This window comes from Haliotis cracherodii, unplaced genomic scaffold (genome assembly GCF_022045235.1).
Source record: "Haliotis cracherodii isolate W230 unplaced genomic scaffold, xgHalCrac1.p SCAF_18, whole genome shotgun sequence".
NCBI lineage: Eukaryota > Metazoa > Mollusca > Gastropoda > Lepetellida > Haliotidae > Haliotis > Haliotis cracherodii.
The window spans coordinates 2,634,654-2,654,526 of NW_027266273.1; the positions used below are offsets into that span (position 1 = coordinate 2,634,654).

Consider the following 19,873-nt stretch of genomic DNA (forward strand, 5'->3'; position numbering starts at 1 on the left):
ATCTTCCTGCATTTTCTATGTTACATGCTTAAAGACTGACAATTACAATTTATAGCATGGATAGCAATGGCAAGTATAAACTATTACCCCACTGCTATCCAGATAAATTTGTTCTTCAGAATGAACAGCTAGAAATCAAATACCTGACAGCAACCACCGCTGACATGCAACATGCTATATATCATGTGGAAAGTTCTTACCATGTACAAGGTATCTCCCAAAAGCTAATGTCTAACAACATAAAATATATCTCCTAACACTAGATGCTATCTGTCTTACAACATACTAGATATTTCCCCAAACCAGATACTATCTGGCTTACAAAATACTCAATATTTTCTGAGACCAGATACTATCAGTCTTACAACATACTCAGTATTCCTAAAACCAGATACTGAATGTCTTACAACAATTAAGATATCTCCTAAAACCAGATAGTATCCAGCCACATATTTCTCAGCCCCATTAAACTAGATATATCTCAATACCAGGTACTATCGGCCCTAAGACATATTGAACATCTCTCACCAACAGAAACTATCTGTCTTGCAACATACTAGAAATCTCCTAACACAGGGTAACATCTGTCTTGCAACATAATTGATATAACAAATACTCTTCCAAAATACAACACATTTTGTACCACTTGACACTGACAACTTCACAAAATACTTGACTTTTACTTCTTGCCAAGTAAAGCTGAAAACTACTTTAATTGTCATTAACATTCTTGTCGGCAACTTTTATTTTTTAATGTTTTTCTGTGGAAGGGAAAAAATCACATACCCACAATGTCCTTCAAGGCAGAGAACTAACCATCTTTCTCAAAAATCAATATTCCTTCATAGCTAAATCATAGCATTCTGTGGTAGCTCCCTAACCAAATAATTTCTCGAATAATAGATCTAATATCTATGCATTTAAAGTGTGTGATACCAGATGTCATACACAGACACTTGTGCACTGATGTCAATCACTTCTACAGCAAGCACAGAGTAATTTCCTCTAGTTTGGTGGCATTAGAAGTCCACTGTATATTTAAGCAGACAATCCACGACTACCGTTACAGCACGCAATAATTACCTTTTCTATTGATCGAGAGGGACATAGCATTGCCAGTCAAAAAGCCTGGCATACATCAACGTGAAGTAACAAGATTATGCTTCACAGTCGTAGACTTACCCAACCAACTACGCATGCATGCATGTATGAATGCATCGACAAGCAGCCTACTTTATCAAGCGGTAATTCTTACATTCGCCTTTTTATATCATGAACTAAATATTCTGTTAACAGAGTTATACAAACTCTTAACACTGCATCATGAACTATGTCTTGTCATATTAACAGAAAGCTGTCTGTTTAAAGAGAAACTTCCATCAGGTCAATTGGCAGCTCGAGCAAGTTGGATCCTCAAACATCACTTTGTCTGCATGCATGATGTCATTAATGATAAACAGGAATCTAGCTGTTAATGAGTGAGTGAGGAATTAGGTTTTTACACTGCTTTTAACAATATTACGGTGGAGGACACCAGAAGTGGGCTTCACACAATGTGTCCAAATAACCCCAACTGGTAAAGAATAACCTAAAATAGTAATGGATAAAACAAACTAGCAGTAACTGATAACCCAACTAGCAGTAAATGATAACCCATACAAGCAGTAAATGATAACCCATACAACCAGTAAATGATAACCCATACAAGCAGTACATAACCTATACAAGCAGTACATAAACCATACAAGCAGTACATGATAACCCATACTAGCAGTATATAACCCATACAAGCAGTACATAATAACCCATACAAGCAGTAACTGATAACCCCTACAAGCAGTACATGATAACCCATACAAGCAGTAAATGATAACCCATACAAGCAGTACATGATAACCCATTCAAGCAGTAAATGATAACCCATACAAGCAGTACATGATAACCCATACTAGCAGTACATAACCCATACAAGCAGTACATGATAACCCATACTATCAGTACATGATAACCCATACAAGCAGTACATGATAACCCATACAAGCAGTACATGATAACCCAACCAGCAGTACATAACCCAACCAGCAGTTCATGATAACCAATACAAGCAGTACATGATAACCCATACAAGCAGTTCATGATAACCCATACAAGCAGTACATGATAACCCATACAAGCAGTACATGATAACCTTTACAAGCAGTACATGATAACCCATACTAGCAGTACATGAAAACCCAAACTAGCAATGCCACTTGAATTTTAAACAAACAAAAATACTTGTGTATGTTAAGTATGCATATGAAACCTGCAATCCTTAACATTATTGAAAAAAAGAACACCTTTATCCGTCAGTATGTGCATATTAAGATAGCAGCATTTCCCACCTACACAGGCACTTTTAAAAGGAGGTATGGAGAATAACTAGATATTGCCTGTTTTTCAAATGGATTAGTTTATAGCCTAGGTAAGTGGAAACAGAACCAAGTTGTTTTCCCTGTTCTTATTATCGTGATGGTTTTCAAGCAAAAAGAACAAAATGCCAGCTACAAGACTGATCACAACAACCGTTTCATTCCCATTACAATTTGTATAAAGCACTCTTTGAAACCCAAGTCCTGAACAAAAAAAAACAAGTACCAGCCAGATTGTGTGATCAAATATTTTTATAAGTGGAAGTTTGGATCAATAATTCCATTACTGATTGCAACATACATGGCTTGGAAACATATTTCATTTTCAAAAATGTCATTACCACAGGAAAAACTCATATTTTTCAAAACTATTTTGAGAGGTCTTAAATTATTCTTTAGAATTTTGTCTATTTGATTCAGATACAATCAAATATAACTTCCCTTAGCCTTACTTGGAATTGTGTCCATGGAGTGTTGAAACCACTGCCATGGTCTGCATCAATATTAAAACATTTCTGATAGATCAGACAGTCTCCAAACATTTGTAAAAACATTTCAATTTTCAAATGGGCATTGAGCTATGGAAATCTCGTAAACACACTGGTGGCATGACAGATTTACTAACGTAATTTGAAAAAAATTGGGTGTTCTTTAACTTCTTTTGAGTTAGTATGTCAGTTGGTTGGTTGGTTTGTTGTTTAACGCCGCGCTCAGCAATATTCCAGCTATATGACGGCGGTCTGTAAATAATTGAGTCTGGACCAGACAATCCAGTGATTAAAATCATGAGCATCGATCATATGTAATAGGATCAATTATTAAGATATTACAAGCAAGTGACGTCATATCAAATATTATGTTTGTTTCTTGTTTAACACCGCACTCAGCAATATTCCGCTATACTGCAAATAAATGACGCCTGACCAGACATTCCACTGACTGATACCATGAGTATCAATCAACGCAATTGGGACACAATGACATGTAAGCCTGGCCACCCCGTCCTGTTAGTTGTCTCTTAAGACAAGCATAGTCACCTCTTATAACATTCATGGGTTGCTGAAGACCTATTCTATGATACGGTGGTGTAGCAATATGGTGCGTATCCCAATGCCAAGGATGCAATACAATACAGTACTGTTATTTCACAAGATGATCTTTAATTTTGCAGGTGAATCACAACCCTGAATCATTTGTCATTAAATTTCAGAGATCAAAGATGGGATATTGTAGGGCAGAAACTTATTGGTAGGGCACTGTAAATGTTATGTTGTTTATGACAAACCTTTAAATACTAGAAAATCTGTGACAGCAGGTGCTTGAACAATTTCTGTTACTTTTCACATGTTTTACACCAAGGTAGCTTGTAATGAAATGTATTGTATTTAAGACGAAACAGGGGTCGTAAATCAACACATTGCATCTTGGGCCTTGTATCGCGATACAATACTGTATCAACGTATCATTACACCACTATGTACTCAGAGACCAATATTAAGACCTTCATACTAAGAGCTCCATACTAGGAGATCAATATCAAGAGCTCCATGCTTTGAGATCCATATTAAGAATTCTATACCAGGATATCCATATCAAGAGTTCCATTATAGGAGCTCTATATCAAGAGCTCCATATCAAGAGATCCATACTAGGAGCTCCATACTAAGATATCTATATCAAGAGTTCCATACTAAAAGATTCATACTTAAAGATCCATTTAAGTAAGTGAGTGAGTGAGTGAGTGAGTGAGTGAGTGAGTGAGTGAGTGAGTTCGGTTTTACACTGCTTGTAACAGTATTCCAGTCATATCATGCCAAGTCAGCTTAATGTGGGAGGAAAGCCCGAAGTGATGCAGGTCTCAGACGTTTACCACTGACAAACTTAGAAACATAATTGAGGCGAACCGGGATTCGAACCCACAATCATAGGTTTCTGGCGTGCCCAAGGGACGCAACTCTGCCAAGCGAATCACCCGTGCCCCCAGATCCATTTAAGAGCTTCATACTAAGAGATCCATATTAAAACTTTACACAATGAGATCAATATGTAACTGATGTAAATAAATACATCAAGGGTTCAGATCCAGTCCACATTTCCTTCATAACCAGCTTTGTTGTTTATATCAGCTTCAGGTTCTAGAATCCTGCTTTGCACCGGTTAGCCTCCAGTTATAAGTTGCCAACTCTATGACTGTATGACATGATGACACTGCTACTGAAAGAATGTCTGGCAAACACAATACCACTCCTTCTCACGAATGGGCAAATTGTCTACATTGAGTGAATACATATCCTGAATGCATTATTTATTTCAAACACTCTTCAGAAATCTTCTCAAAATAAGAAAAGAAAAAGAATTGATCATATATCAGCCATAAACGTTCTGGAATACCATTGCAACAAACACCAATAGGTTACACACCGAACACTGGTATCACACTACATCAGTGGGTTTGATATTTCACAAATCTGGATACTAACAGTTCTAAGCACTTTTTTTTCTACCGATGTACAATTACTAAAATCACACAAACCTAGTCGTACACAGAGGAAGCATAATTAACTAAGCTCCGATAATTTGAGATAAAAACCATTTTAGTTAAGGTTATATGAACCTGAATAAGACATTGTCTTCTTGAGTACACAAGAGTCAGTAAGTCAATGCTCACTGGTACATCAAACACTTCCAAGCCAAAACGTAACGTTGATTATTTCCCCGACACTTACACATACATTTCATTTCTGACACAAGCTTCCTGCCAGTCACAAAGTCCTGGTAATTGGATACATTTTTGATGGCCGAGGCACTTCATGTCAACAAGGCATAACAAATTCATTTAAGACAAATAATGTCTTTTTTGAAACAGTTAAAGGTACACGATCATATTGGCATGTTCTAAACAATGTCCTTTGGCCTGTGATATTTCATATATTTCTGCGAGAAATTAAATTATGCGCTTAGGTCTTTTTAATATATTTTTCTTTGATTTATTGGAGCATTCAGGTACAAATTCAAATTAGCATAGTTAAATAAACAGATACCCAGCTCTACATTGAAAACACTGCATGTTTATCTCCATTCTACCATGACATCTTTAACATGAACTCATCTGTGTTTGTGCTAATACTGAATCAAGCAGCGTTGGGCAAGTCCAAAGTGTGAAGTGGGTTTTCGGTCGGAATTAAGGCAACACCGATAATGGTCTTTAAAAAATTAATGCGGCTGCATGTACTCAAACACTTGATTTTGTTACATCTTTCTACTTTATTTGCATACATGACAGGCATTGAATGTTATTTTAATAGTACACCCTTCAAAAATTTAGCAGGCCTTGCATGGTTTATATGACATTTATATTTCATGATATAACATCCTTTATTGTGACACAAAAGATATGTCACTGTTGGATACAGAAAGGTGTCAAATTTTCAACTCTCTGTTGTCACTAAAACTTGAAACATAGTTCAAACATCAATGAAACTGTTTTTAGAACAGTTACAAGGCAATTATATTCCCCCTCTACACAGCTATTTATATAAGAAATCTGTAACATACTCAAGAAGATACAGACTGTCACATAAATGTTCAGTCATAATAGCCTGTGCTTAAAAAGACTATGCGCACAAATTGGTCTAGAAGTTTGAGCAGGCTCTTAACATGCCGAATACGTTATTTTGAAATATTGCGGCATTAGAATAATACATATCAGTATTTCAAAATGCCTACTGAAAATGATTAAGGAAGGAGTACTACTTTATAAATATCAGCTTCTGCAGTGATGCAGCCATCAAATCAGCTGTTTCAATAATAGGTGCTTACTGTGATTTGAAACCTCTGAATTACCAATCAGAATCAAATTAATTCCAAATTCATGGTACAATAATATATACTCCCATCCCAATCATTTATGCCCAGTACTATCCTGTACGTGGTTTTGTGTGAAAACTGATACTTGCATATAAATACCGTACACATTACAACTGTTTGACAAGCTGCAAGGTATTGTGTGTAAACTGATACTTGCATATCACTGCCTCACCGAACACATTACAACTGTATGACAAGCTGCAAGGTTTTGTGTGAAAACTGATACTTGCATATCACTACCGAACACATTACAACTGTATGACAAGCTGCAAGGTATTGTGTGTTAACTGATACTTGCATATCACTGCCTCACCGAACACATTACAACTGTATGACAAGCTGCAAGGTTTTGTGTGAAAACTGATACTTGCATATCACTACCGAACACATTACAACTGTATGACAAGCTGCAAGTTTTTGTGTGAAAACAGATACTTGCATATCACTGCCTCACCGAACACATTACAACTGTATGACAAGCTGCAAGGTTTTGTGTGAAAACTGATACTTGCATATCACTACCGAACACATTACAACTGTATGACAAGCTGCAAGGTTTTGTGTGAAAACAGATACTTGCATATCACTGCCTCACCGAACACATTACAACTGTATGACAAGCTGCAAGGTTTTGTGTGAAAACTGATACTTGCATATCACTACCGAACACATTACAACTGTATGACAAGCTGCAAGGTTTTGTGTGAAAACTGATACTTGCATATCACTACCGAACACATTACAACTGTATGACAAGCTGCAAGGTATTGTGTGTTAACTGATACTTGCAAATCACTGCCTCACCGAACACATTACAACTGTATGACAAGCTGCAAGGTTTTGTGTGAAAACAGATACTCGCATATCACTACCGAACACATTACAACTGTATGACAAGCTGCAAGGTTTTGTGTGAAAACAGATACTTGCATATCACTGCCTCACGGAACACATTACAACTGTATGACAAGCTGCAAGGTTTTGTGTGAAAACTGATACTTGCATATCACTACCGAACACATTACAACTGTATGACAAGCTGCAAGGTTTTGTGTGAAAACAGATACTTGCATATCACTACCTCACCAAACACATTACAACTGTATGACAAGCTGCAAGGTTTTGTGTGAAAACAGATACTTGCATATCACTGCCTCACCGAACACATTACAACTGTATGACAAGCTGCAAGGTTTTGTGTGAAAACAGATACTTGCATATCACTGCCTCACCAAAAACATGAAAGGAAGCTTCCTCACAGGCTGACCAGGCTATTTTTGCATTGAGTCACCCTGAGCTAAGAGTTGTAATAGATTCTCTCAGCATTGTGATGAATGCATAAACAGCCTACAGCAAAATAAAATAGCCACATATAAAACATCCAATATCTTTTACCAGGGCACAGTAATAAAGCCTAAAATCTTTCTGCTCCCATATCAACTACGTTCATGAGCATAATGAAAATACAAAACCATTGGTGCTCCTGCAACTCTAAATTCATCACTTTTACAGAATTATAGAGGAGTGAGTGAGTGAGTGAGTGAGTGAGTGAGTGAGTATATTCCAGCAATATCACAGCGGGGGACACCAGAAATTGGCTTCACACATTGTACCCATGTCGGGAATCGAACCTGGGTCTTCGGCGTGACGAGCGAACGCTTTAACCACTAGGCTACCTGACCACCCCTATAGAGGAATGAGGAAACTAACACATCAACTTGTCAAAGATCATAATCCTGCCCATTAAATCCACCTGTTTCAATTGCAGACCTAAGCCGTATGACTAAGCCAACATTAGACCTGATCCTAATTTGTCACACCCTCAGCTTCATTAAGCATGTTCAGAATGTTAATATTGTTTGTTTGTTTGTTTGCGGTTTAACACTGCACTCAGCAATATTCCAGCTATATGATGGCAGTCTGTAAATAATCAAGTCTGGACCAATCCAGTGATTGACATCATGAGCATCGATCCACGCAATTGGGATCGATGACATGCATCAACCAAGTCAGCGAGTCAGAATGTTATTAACATGTTTGAGGTTATATGACCTTAGATCACTAATCTACATCTTACAGTAACCTCCATGACTTAAATAAACTTGTTTCTAATTCACAGCAAATCAGACACAGCTACCATAACATCCTTTCTCAATCTGACCTTCGACCTAAATCTTAAGTAGCAACCAGTCTTAGAAATACAAAGAGAGTTTGGCTAACCACATTGGCTTGTGGTCCGAAACATTTACTCAGTACTAGGCTGCACTTCATACCTTTATTTACCCCATGGGGCTCCCGGGTTACAATAGGCCTCCACCAATCTATGTTTGTGGTAAAAGGCAACCAAATGATTGGGTGGACCAGACTTGGATGACTGCATGTCATCGTACCCCGACAGTTTGGATTGTGCCTGACACTATCAATCACTGAACTGTCATATACCAGGAATATTCCTGGGTGCGGCATTGAACAATAAACAAATAGACCAAAAAAACATCATACGATATTTAGCTGAAGCTCGTGAACAAGTTTTCTGCACCATATTCACCATTACAAAGCATTGTGCTACACACAATAGAGTTCTATGAACATCAGCTGATAAAATTAGTTTCACAAGATAAATTTTTATGTGAACTTGTCAAACAAAGCCCACTTGTGATTCTACCAGATATGGGCTAGTGTGAAAGTGTTATTTGTTGTACACTGGACACCCATGTTGTTCATGGTCATGGCCACACTCAACATCCTCAACTACACTGCAACTACTCAATCAGACAGAGTCAACTAAGTGCACCTACACTATCAAGGCAAACGAGGGGAATGTACATCCAGTCTTAAAAATACATGCCTCTAAAAAGGACTGGAGAAATATTTATCAGTGAAATGAGTGTGACTTGTGGTTTTATGCCAAGGTGAGCAATATCAGCCATATATACAGCAATATTAGCAAAATATACAGTAATATCAGCAATATATACAGCAATATCAGCAATACATACAGCAATATATATAGCAATATCAGCACAGTAATATATATAGCAATATCAGCAATATATACAGCATTATCAGCAAATATATACAGCAATATCAGCAATATATACAGAAATACATACAGCAATAGCAATATATATAGCGATATATATATGGCAATATATATAGCAATATATACAACAATATCAGCAAAACATACAGCAATATCATGGTAGGCTGTCATAATCAAGCAATCAAACCAGTGACTGATAGCGTGAGCAACGATCCACATTGACTTCTATGACACGATCAGCCAGGCAATCAGTAGCCACCTTAGAACATGTTGTGAACACAAGCTTGAACAGGTGACAAAGTTCAGTAGTTCAAATGAATTATCTATTACCCCTATCTGTACAATATCCTACCAACACAAGCCCTGGTCAATGGTAAACACACAGCCAGTATGACTGTAAACTGTACCGATCATGTTTTTGTTTTATTTGTTTTCCCCACTCCGAAACATTCCAGTCACATGACAGCAGCCTATAAAGAATTAACTGTAACAGACTATCCAGTGATTAATATTATGAGCAGCAATTGCATCAGTGTACAAAACATGCTATCAACCAATGTCCGAGTCTAACCACCAGGGGTTGTATTTTCCCAGTACGTATTTCCCTGTATATAGCAATATTCCACCCATATCATGGTAGGCGACACAAGAAAAGGGCTTCATACATTATACCCATTTGGGAATCAAACCCTGGCCTACCACATGATCAGCGAATGCTTCAACCACTAGGCTACCCAACCAAAACTTAATTCAAATGGTGATTAGTTTAGTTGGGATCTAAAACAACTTTATTTTAAGTTGTATCCCTGCATGTTGGTAACAGCTCAAACAAAGCAGCTCGCAGAGGAATGTATCTTTGGTGATGAACAAAGAATCCTATTCTGGGTAAATCTTGGTTTAAATCCACCAGCAGTGACTCCTGGCAGCTTCGTAACACAGCTGCATTGGGAGGAGTGGCACCTTGAACTACTGGCCTGTAACTTGAGCGATTACTGTCAGGATTTGAATTTCAGAAGCCTTAATATCTAACTATTAGTTTGTTTGTTTGCTGCTCTCAGCAATATTCCAGCTATATGATGGCGGTTAGTAAATAATCGAGTCTGTACCAGAAAATCAAGCGATTGATGTCACGAGCTTCGATTCACAAAATTGGGATATGATGACTTGCATCAACCTGACCACCTGATCCCATTAGTCGCCTCTTACGACAAACATAGTTGCCTTTAGTGGCAAGCATGAATTGCTGAAGAGCCCGGATCTTAATATCTAACTGAAAATGACAGAATGAATAAATATTGAGAGAACTAAATACAAATTAATACGAATGACAGATTATCATTCCAGAGTGAATAAAAGTTGTAACTGAGAGTAGGTTTTTCTGTACATTACTAGAGAAATTGTAGAAAAGTGCGAGATTCCTGATATGACCTTTTGACATCAGTAACACTATTGTTGGAACCACATCACATAAATTCACCTGTGACATCATGCGCAATGGATGACATCACCTTCAAGTACTTGCAACAGTGTGTCCATATGACTTAGTTTCTGTGGCCCCCTTGTACACAATAGAACAATTGGTGCAGAATAGCCAATCAGCATGAAGGAAAAATGACAACACTCAGTGAGAATAACTGAATATAATTGCACGGATACCCTTGCCCTATGGGTAATAATTGCTTGACGATACATAGGCACTTACACCATATGCTACTCGTTAATGAAACCTAATCATAAGTGCAAATCTGCAGACCTACAGAACTGCTCAACACTGAACATCTAAGATTTAATAACATTTTTCTACATTATCAGTTTACATCAAAACAGGGCAACTGATCAATAATTTATTACCATCAATCACTAAAATAACACTATGCTACACAACATGTTTTCTTGACAGATTTTCACTGAACGTATCATAACCACTTATGGAAAACCAGGATATACCAAACATGACCAACAAATGAATTTCAAACAAAACATCAGTCTTAGAATGCTTAGGAACTCAAAAAATTTCTATTTCAGGTGCACAAATGTAAATTATCAATTGATGAGCATGCTATTGCATATATATCAATCATAGCAAAGTTGCTGCCATTTTACTGCGGGGGAATGCAAGCATCAGGTTCATCACTACCCACGTGCAGCAGAACCTCGTCTGATCAAGCTGCGTGGTTCATATATGGAGACCCATGAAGATCCGGGGTAGAACAGGTCTTCAGCAATCCATGCTTGACGTAAAAGGCGACTTTGCTTGACGTAAAAGGCGACTAACAGGATCAGGTTGTCAGACTCGGTGACTTGGTTGATGCATGTCATCGATCCACTATTGCATGGATCGATGCTCATGATATTAATCACTGGACTGTCTGGTCCAGACTTGATTATTTATAAACCCCGTCATATAGCTGGAATATTGCTGTGTGCGGCGTAAAACAACAAACAAACAAACAAACCAAACAAGTTGAATAAAAATTCATTAATTATTAACCTATTTTCAAATTAAACACATAACTCAACATAGCATTATTAAAATCCATCTATCTTGCTTCAAAGGTCTCCATAAGCTCTCATAACACGCAAGTTAAGCTACAACAGTCCAAAAGACCTCCTGGACATTGAATAAATGGCATGGAGTAAATATCAATACACGTACTTGAATGACCTGTTTGCTTTCTTCTAAGTGCAAAATTGAACAAGGAAAGCGGCCAGTATTCAAAGCAGTGGCAATTTCCTTTTGTATCAGAAGTAGACCGGGTTTTTTTCATTTACATGCCACGTCCGGAAATAATTTAAATCTGACAGCTGTATCTATATTAATGAGAAGGACAACAACATGAACCAATGCATGTATATAAACAGTCATGATAGAATAACTCAGGTCTTGAGATTTAGGACATTCATCTTTACACAATGATAAAAACACATACTCCATCCTGTTTCCATCAGGAACACAAACCTACAGTATCTTCAATACAGAAAATGGCTTCTGTAATGAGCAATCATTTTCAACTTATTTTCAAATGCTCGAGACCAAACCCATGTTAAACTTGTGATAGGACTATGTCACAAAATACATCTTAACTTGCATTTTCGTATCCACCATTTATTTTTGTTTGTTGTTTAACGTCGCGCTTGGCAATAATCTAGTTACAATTAAATACTACAGGTGTACTATTATGATCATACTATCTAACACCTAAATGAAAGTAAATAACCTCATAAAGAAGAAAAAAACAATTAAGCAAAACATAGGCTTCTCAGTTTGGACATATGATACCAATGAGTAAGCAGAGACATTTTTTAAATTACTGGGGGTAAGGATGGTTTATCACATATTCATTATTGAAAAGCTTCCAACACCTATTGTACATTCAACAATTAACAATGGTATATATGTGGTTGTCGATGTTTGAATGACAATACCTTCACCCCTTAATAAAAGCATCTATATTCTAGTAGTCTTAGAAGTAGAGTGTCATGGTAGACTCTACAGCCAAAACAGCTTTCAGGGTTTTACGTGACGCACAAGAGTGCGTCCAGTACATATAAATGTAGAGAATGGAGGCAGACAAAAATTTACTGGGTCCCAAAAGATGCACAATAATATTCATTGTACCTACTGCATATCAAGAGCAGTGATGGACGCAGAAAACAGTTTTCTGCATCCAAAAGGATGCACAATAATATTCATTGTACCTACTGCATATCAAGAGCAGTGATGGACGCAGAAAACAGTTTTCTGCATCCAAAAGGATGCACAATAATATTCATTGTACCTACTCAGCATCAAGAGCAGTGACTGCTGTTATTTCATCCATCAATAATGACCACTGTCCACATGGGCATTGATTCATTCAGGCTCTAAAGTATTATCAAGATGCACATTAGACTACACCATATCCTTCCATTACAAGACACTCACATTGCCTGCAAGGACCCTTAAAAGTAATTATTGGGGGTTTCCCCGACTCCCACTTTTGTAAGTCAATGTAAAAAACCCTTTCAATAAGCCGGGCCTAATCCAGACCTTGACACAGTGAAACATTTTTTCCAATCATCCACTGCAGTCACTCCTTTTTTCCCTAATTTAAGACATTATTTCACAAGGTTTGTTGTTTACACAAAACTTTTTCTCGTGTGTGTATTATACTTGGGAGTTGTAATGCAACAAAATTACTTCCTGCAAAATATGGTTGCAACAACTCATAATTCAAACGGAAGTCTTCTATCAGATAATTTGCACATTTTGTCTAGATCCTCTTAATCAATATAAGAACATGTTAATCTCTTATTCATACCAGGATACTTATGTAACACACCAACTATCGTTAATCACCACGTCACTCCACCCATGACAGGTGCGAAATTCATCGAGACACAATAACAAGACCCTGTAACAATATAGTCACCCTACGGTGGGTGGATTCTGAACAGCATAAAAGAACTGTCTACAGGGTGAATGTTTACATGGGAATATACACAAACTGAGGATATAATATGACATACAGAGCAACCTCTTGTTACAAACGTGAAGCCAGTAATTTACAAATGTCAGTCAATCACATTAGCAGGGGCTCATAAACTTCTTTTCTTTTTTTCATTATGGTTTTTGTTTCCAGCAAGAGCACAGGTACATGAGATACATAGAAGAGCACAGTTTGGTCTGGCTGGGCATACAAACTTAATACCTACGAGACCTACTCAGAGAAAAAAAATGAAAGAAAACAAATATTTCATTGAGGGTTCGGGGCGGGGTCCAGGGGAGAGGGTTCGGGGCGGGGTCAGGGGGGAGAGGGTTCGGGGCGGAACCCGGGGGAAGGGTTCGGATTCAGTTAGTCTGTACACTGGGTTACAATGGGGAAGACATCACACTTGAGGGCATGTGGCATCCTGGCCAGGTAACGTCTATGATATCCTGTGCAGGGGAGTTCCTTTGGGGAGAATATTCCAGTCAAATTGTAAAATATATATGTTTACTTCAGCAAATTAAGCCTACCAAATACAAGGCCCTGACAAACACTTGTCATTTGTTAATCAAAACTTCCGAAACTGTAGAGATAAAAGCAGCACTGAGAATATTCCGCTGTCAGATAGACTACATCTAGTGGGCGGTCACACTCAGTCACTTCACTTTCTCAACTGTTGGAGTTAATCCTCAGTGTACTGGCTGCTGTCCTCTTACCTTCTTGAAAATAGTGTACAGGTAAATTCCTAGGGTGGGAACTATAAGAAAGTCATTACATAATGACAGGCTAATTAAAGCTTTTACTGCTCCTGTTTAAAAGACAGTAAAGCTTTCATAGGGGATTGTAGGCACATGCATAGAGATATTTTTCAAAGCAATACCGTAATAATATCAACATAAAAAAGGAAAAACTTGGTTATGGTGATCAAGGTCAATAACCTCCTATTAAATCATATCCAGCCATGTTCAGTCAGTTAGCTCGGTGTGTGTGAGGTGTAGGGACAAAAGCTATAAAAAATTTAGATGTCGAACTAAATTCATAAACAGTATCCCTTGATTAGATAATGACATTCATAATGGGGAATCAGATCTTCAGATTTCAGAATCTTCAGAAATCTAATGCGTTGTTAACAGATATTATTTTGCATACTGGTATGTATAATACCAGCACAAACTGAATGTTTTGTTATCATAATAACTGACAGTGCTGGAATGCAAGTGTGAAAAGAAAGTATGTTGAATATGTAAATAATCGTCACGCTATCATCATCTCATCACACAATCTAGGTAGGCACATGCTATAAGGCTGTTATCACATGAGTTAGTAATAGTATTGAATGTACCTACCTGCAATTTGGTGGCGGATCCAATGTTATTTCGGCCAGCTCTCTTTGCAATCTAAACAGAATGAAATACCATGTGTCATGTGACGCTGCGAAACTGATCACAATCTACAATGTACGCCAAACTTGTCTTTGATTAGGTCAACTCGAGTAAAGATCACCAAACAATATGGCGATCGAAGGTTTGGAAAGCCACGAAGGGTAATTCGCAAATTATCACTTAACCGTAAATCGGATCATAAATTGTCATACACCATTGGAAAGATCGTATCGAGGGCTTTCCAAATATGATCTTACTTTGATCGTAGAGTGTTTTCATAAGCGACAAGAGGGCGAAAAAGCTTATATGCAAATGAGCTAGGGTAGAGTTGTGCACGTGGGGATATAGCGAATACACTGCTGCTGCTATTGAACTGTATCAAGTTATAGAGCGTGGTATGCGTTGTATACACTGTGCAGGTATATTGAATCAATCTGTAATATAAATATATTCAGTAAGACAGTTACCTGCGTGCACTGGTGCTAGGAGCCTTGCTCAATTTTGTGGGTTTTGTCTCTTTTTCGCCTTGCCCCCCTCTTCCACTACTAGCACTGGGGTTCCGCCCGCTGGTCGCCCCCACCCCCGAGGCCGAGCCTCCGGAGGGTCCGGGCTGTGCATGTGACGTAGACATATTCAGGTAGATCCAATATCCCTTCTGAACTGAAACAGAAATAAAGGCCCTCGGATCTCAATCTCGTTCACCACCGATAACAAGGATCGAGTGACCATAACACAGAAGTTTTAGCCAACTTCCTAGATTTCGTGAAAATATTACCTGAACGGGTGAATCAGGACTCGCCTGTATGTGGCGAAGAGGTAGAATAAGAAGTATAGGTGATCAGAACGGACAAAAAAGCCAGGCAATAGTTGAGATAAACCAAATGTTCTCCAAATACACTCAGTCGACAAACATGAGTTATTTGCACACAAAGGACTCGGCTCGGATCAACCTAGACGGGCACTCATGCCGTCTTGTTGGCTATATCTTATCACAAAGTGAAGAACTATTAGAGACCTATTACATCAAACAATAGAAATCGATCAAAATATAACAAATACTCAATAAAATAACATAGAAACAAGTCACACCTCGTAGACGATTCGCTCGCGCGTCTCCGACTATCAAGTTGTCATCAGGCTGTTCCGTTCTCCTCCCTCTGAAAACACAAAGTGCAGAATATTCACCGGTGTCTGACGCACAATATACACCATATCTTCACAAAATAATCACGGATATTTATTCATTGGAATTTATTGTGTAAGCTCCATACATAAATATCTACTCATCGACCACGATTGCTTTAATATTTTCTTTGTTCTGTGAATTGTCCGATTTGTGCGGAGGGGGGAAATCAGTAAAATCCTGTCAATTAGGCGTCCGGGCGAGAACATTTTGAAGGAGAGGGGGGAAGGGTTGAAAGTTGTTCCATATCGCGGTCAGATGACTCGCTGACCTCGTGTGTGAAGTTGAATAAACCATGAAAATAAAATCGTTTCACGTCTCGTGTAATCCACCAGGCATCCGGGATTGGCGTTTGTGTATTGCTGATGGATTGTCTCAGGTTAACTGTATCTCAAACCTACTGGCGATCCCGTTTATTAAGTAGTAATCCTTTTTTGCCTGACTTGCCTAATTCTATCATTAAATAAAGAGGGGTTGATTATCAATTAATACCATTGCCGTTTTCACTTCGTTTATTATGTATGTCACAGTGCGTCCCGTATCTGACACACATTCACTATAGACAATCGAGCGGTGTGTTTGTTTTTGTTGTTTAGCGGCACACTCAGTAATGCTCCGGCTCCAGCGGTCTGTAAATAATCGAGTCTGGACCAAGCAATCCAGTGATTGATATTATAAGTAACGATTCACTACGTCAGGTTAAGTTGACACGTGATCACCCAAGTCACCGAGCCTGACCACCCGATCCTTTAGGCCTCAAAACCCTGAATCCCCATGAGCAACGTGGAAAGGAATAACCCGAACGTCTATCGGAATTATCAGTTATTCGTCTCTTTAATTTTCACATAATTTCATATAAAACTAAGAAGGACGTACATATGTTATACGTGATGGCACGTGCCCATTACATTTTTCCGATATATACAACGGCTAACTACACATCATTCGATTACTATATTCGCATGACAGTGATGGTACGCCGCATTGGGATATTATTTTATTTTCCGGGTTGTGCAATTTCCACTTTAAAATTCAGGGTAAATTGAAACTTAATTTATGATTTCCACATCACCAACACTGATTCCTTTCAGAAATAGCTTTCTATAAAAGAGATATCTTCCAAATCATTTCTTATTATTTCTTTGCTATGAAATTATGTTATTGTAAAAGGCATATGGTACATTAAGCAAAGGTATATATTTGGTGAAGAAAATACTGCATTTATATTCAAATAATTATTCATAAAGATGCTTGTTTCATTTGATAATGAATGTTTGACATATTATATTGGCATTGTGAGTCATCAGTTCGGATTCATTATTGAGCAGTGATTGTCGTTAAACTTAGACCTAACATAATAGATTCTTCTTCATGGAACATTAAGCTCATGCATTTTATATTTGTCCGAATATTAATTGATTTTGCAATAGTTAATAGAAACGCGACAGAAAGGGTGTAAATGTCTGAAAGTCAGGAGAGAGAGAGAGAGAGAGAGAGAGAGAGAGAGAGAGAGAGAGAGAGCTTTTGATCGGGGATATCAGAAATATTGTACACTTGAAGGTGTAGATATGTCTGTTTGTTTGTTTGTTTATTGTTTAACGCCACACTCAGCAATATTCCAGCTATATGACGGCGGTCTGTAAAAAAATCGAGTCTGAACCAGACAATCAAGTGATTGACCACCGGATCCATTTAGTCGCCTCTTACGACAAGCATGGGTTGCTAAAGTCCTATTTTACCCCGGATCTTCACGGGTCATGTCTGTTAGTAACGACCTCAGCCGGACTGGGCTCAGTAGAAATAACCACAATTAACGACGTCAGTCCAAATTGATGAATGTGTTGTGCTCAAAGATTTTATAAAAACAAAGTCAGATATAAATACTTCTCAAAACATTTAAAGACCACCCAATTTAAAAAAATAATTTTTTTTATCTGTCATGCCATCACAGAAACGCAAAAGAAGTTAAGAGAACACCCGCTTATTTTCATAGTACTAAAGTTAATCTGCCATGGCATGACCGATTAACTGTCGTAATATGAAAGAATGTTTTTTCTTCACTTTCTTTTGGTTTGATTAACTATAATAACATGTAGGAATTGAGAGTATTAATAGGAATATTATATCTGGGCCAACCCTGCCTACCAAATCAAGATTTAACGATTACCAAATGTGAAAAAAATATGAAGGAAGAATTTATTTAGCATTTATCGTTAGGCAATACAAAGGTCGTTCATAATACTTCCCAATTTCCTGTTCTGCTCTGTTTCGTTTTCGATGTGTGGCTCTTAGCCATTTATTATTTGAAAATAATAGCAATGCTCTTCTGTTTACGGCGTCGGAGAAATAGATTCCACCCATCCATAACCTTCCATTTCAGTAGGAAGAAGGAAGGTATGTAATACAGCGAAGTATGGGGCCCTTCCCCGCCCACCTCATTATAAGAAGACTCATCATGGAAACAGCCGAACCCATTGTGCTGTAGTATACACGCGTCGAAATTTACTTGAAAATAACCAACGTTACCAGAACGTTACTTGACCGAAAACTGTCGCCGAAACTCCGCAAAGTTAATGTCCAAAACACAACTATGATACCTGAATACCTCCGAATAACCATTTCCTGTTGATTTAATTTTTAGCCACAATTTGAAATATATAAGAACTCGTAGTATATAGTATTATATTGTCTGGTCACATACGTGTAACGTGGGCAGCTGTTGGGGAAATCAACGGGAACCTTTCAAAAAATCTTCCGGTTCAGTGAGCGGAAGAACATATTGAAAGAAGTAAACCTGCAACCTCTCCCAAATATCCTTGATCTCCCCACCCACACAAATATCTCACGGGGGGTGGGGGTGAAGTTGGTGGACATTCCTCATCACGTGAATCACTTGTTTTGCCGTGAACTGAGCTCACTAGAACTTGATTTGGTAGATTTCGGTTGGTGTTCAGACAAGGCGATGTTCTTGTTCAGCATTTATTTATGGTATATGTCATTGATTATATGTTTCAATGTCATTGTCGACACATGGCCCCTGTGTTGGTGTACTTTCGTATCTAAACATTACAGTGCATACCCACATATGTTGAAATAATCTCTATGCATATTGATTGTCCCCAAGCCGGTTATCGATTGTTTCGTTTTTAAACTTCGACTAATAACATCAATATAGCAGAGCACTGCTATTTTGAAACTCGTGGCCATAACAGTCGTATACAAAGTATTTATCATAAATTATACGCCCCGCTAAATGGATCTACGTTATAAAAAAAAAATATTTAAAAAGAGGCGACTGAGTTGGGAATCCGGGGGCCACAATGCGAGGTGAGGTGAGGTGAGGCGAGGTGAGGTGAAATGGGGTTTAACGTCGCGTCCAAGATTTTTGCACTTATGTAGCGACGTGCATGTACGTGTGTGTGTTTGTGTGGCTGCTTGTACTAGTCCAGACTGATGCCGATTTATAGTGCTAGCTCACTGAGATACCATAACCGCAGTTTAACATGAATACCCCACTC

The 19,873-nt window shown here is 38.1% G+C and overlaps 1 protein-coding gene across 4 annotated transcripts in view; it reads right to left on the reverse strand.

Annotated features, from left to right (window-relative positions):
* Positions 1 to 19,873, reverse strand: part of LOC139465667 (serine/threonine-protein phosphatase 6 regulatory ankyrin repeat subunit B-like) — a 229,112-nt gene that overhangs the window by 38,255 nt on the left and 170,984 nt on the right. For all 4 annotated transcript variants that reach the window (XM_071247412.1, XM_071247411.1, XM_071247418.1 and 1 more), the window contains 3 exons: positions 16,262 to 16,329; positions 15,640 to 15,832; positions 15,137 to 15,187 (listed from right to left, as the gene is read on the reverse strand). In XM_071247412.1, coding sequence (XP_071103513.1) covers positions 15,137 to 15,187; positions 15,640 to 15,832; positions 16,262 to 16,329 — 312 coding nt within the window. The remainder of the gene's footprint in view (positions 1 to 15,136; positions 15,188 to 15,639; positions 15,833 to 16,261; positions 16,330 to 19,873) is intronic.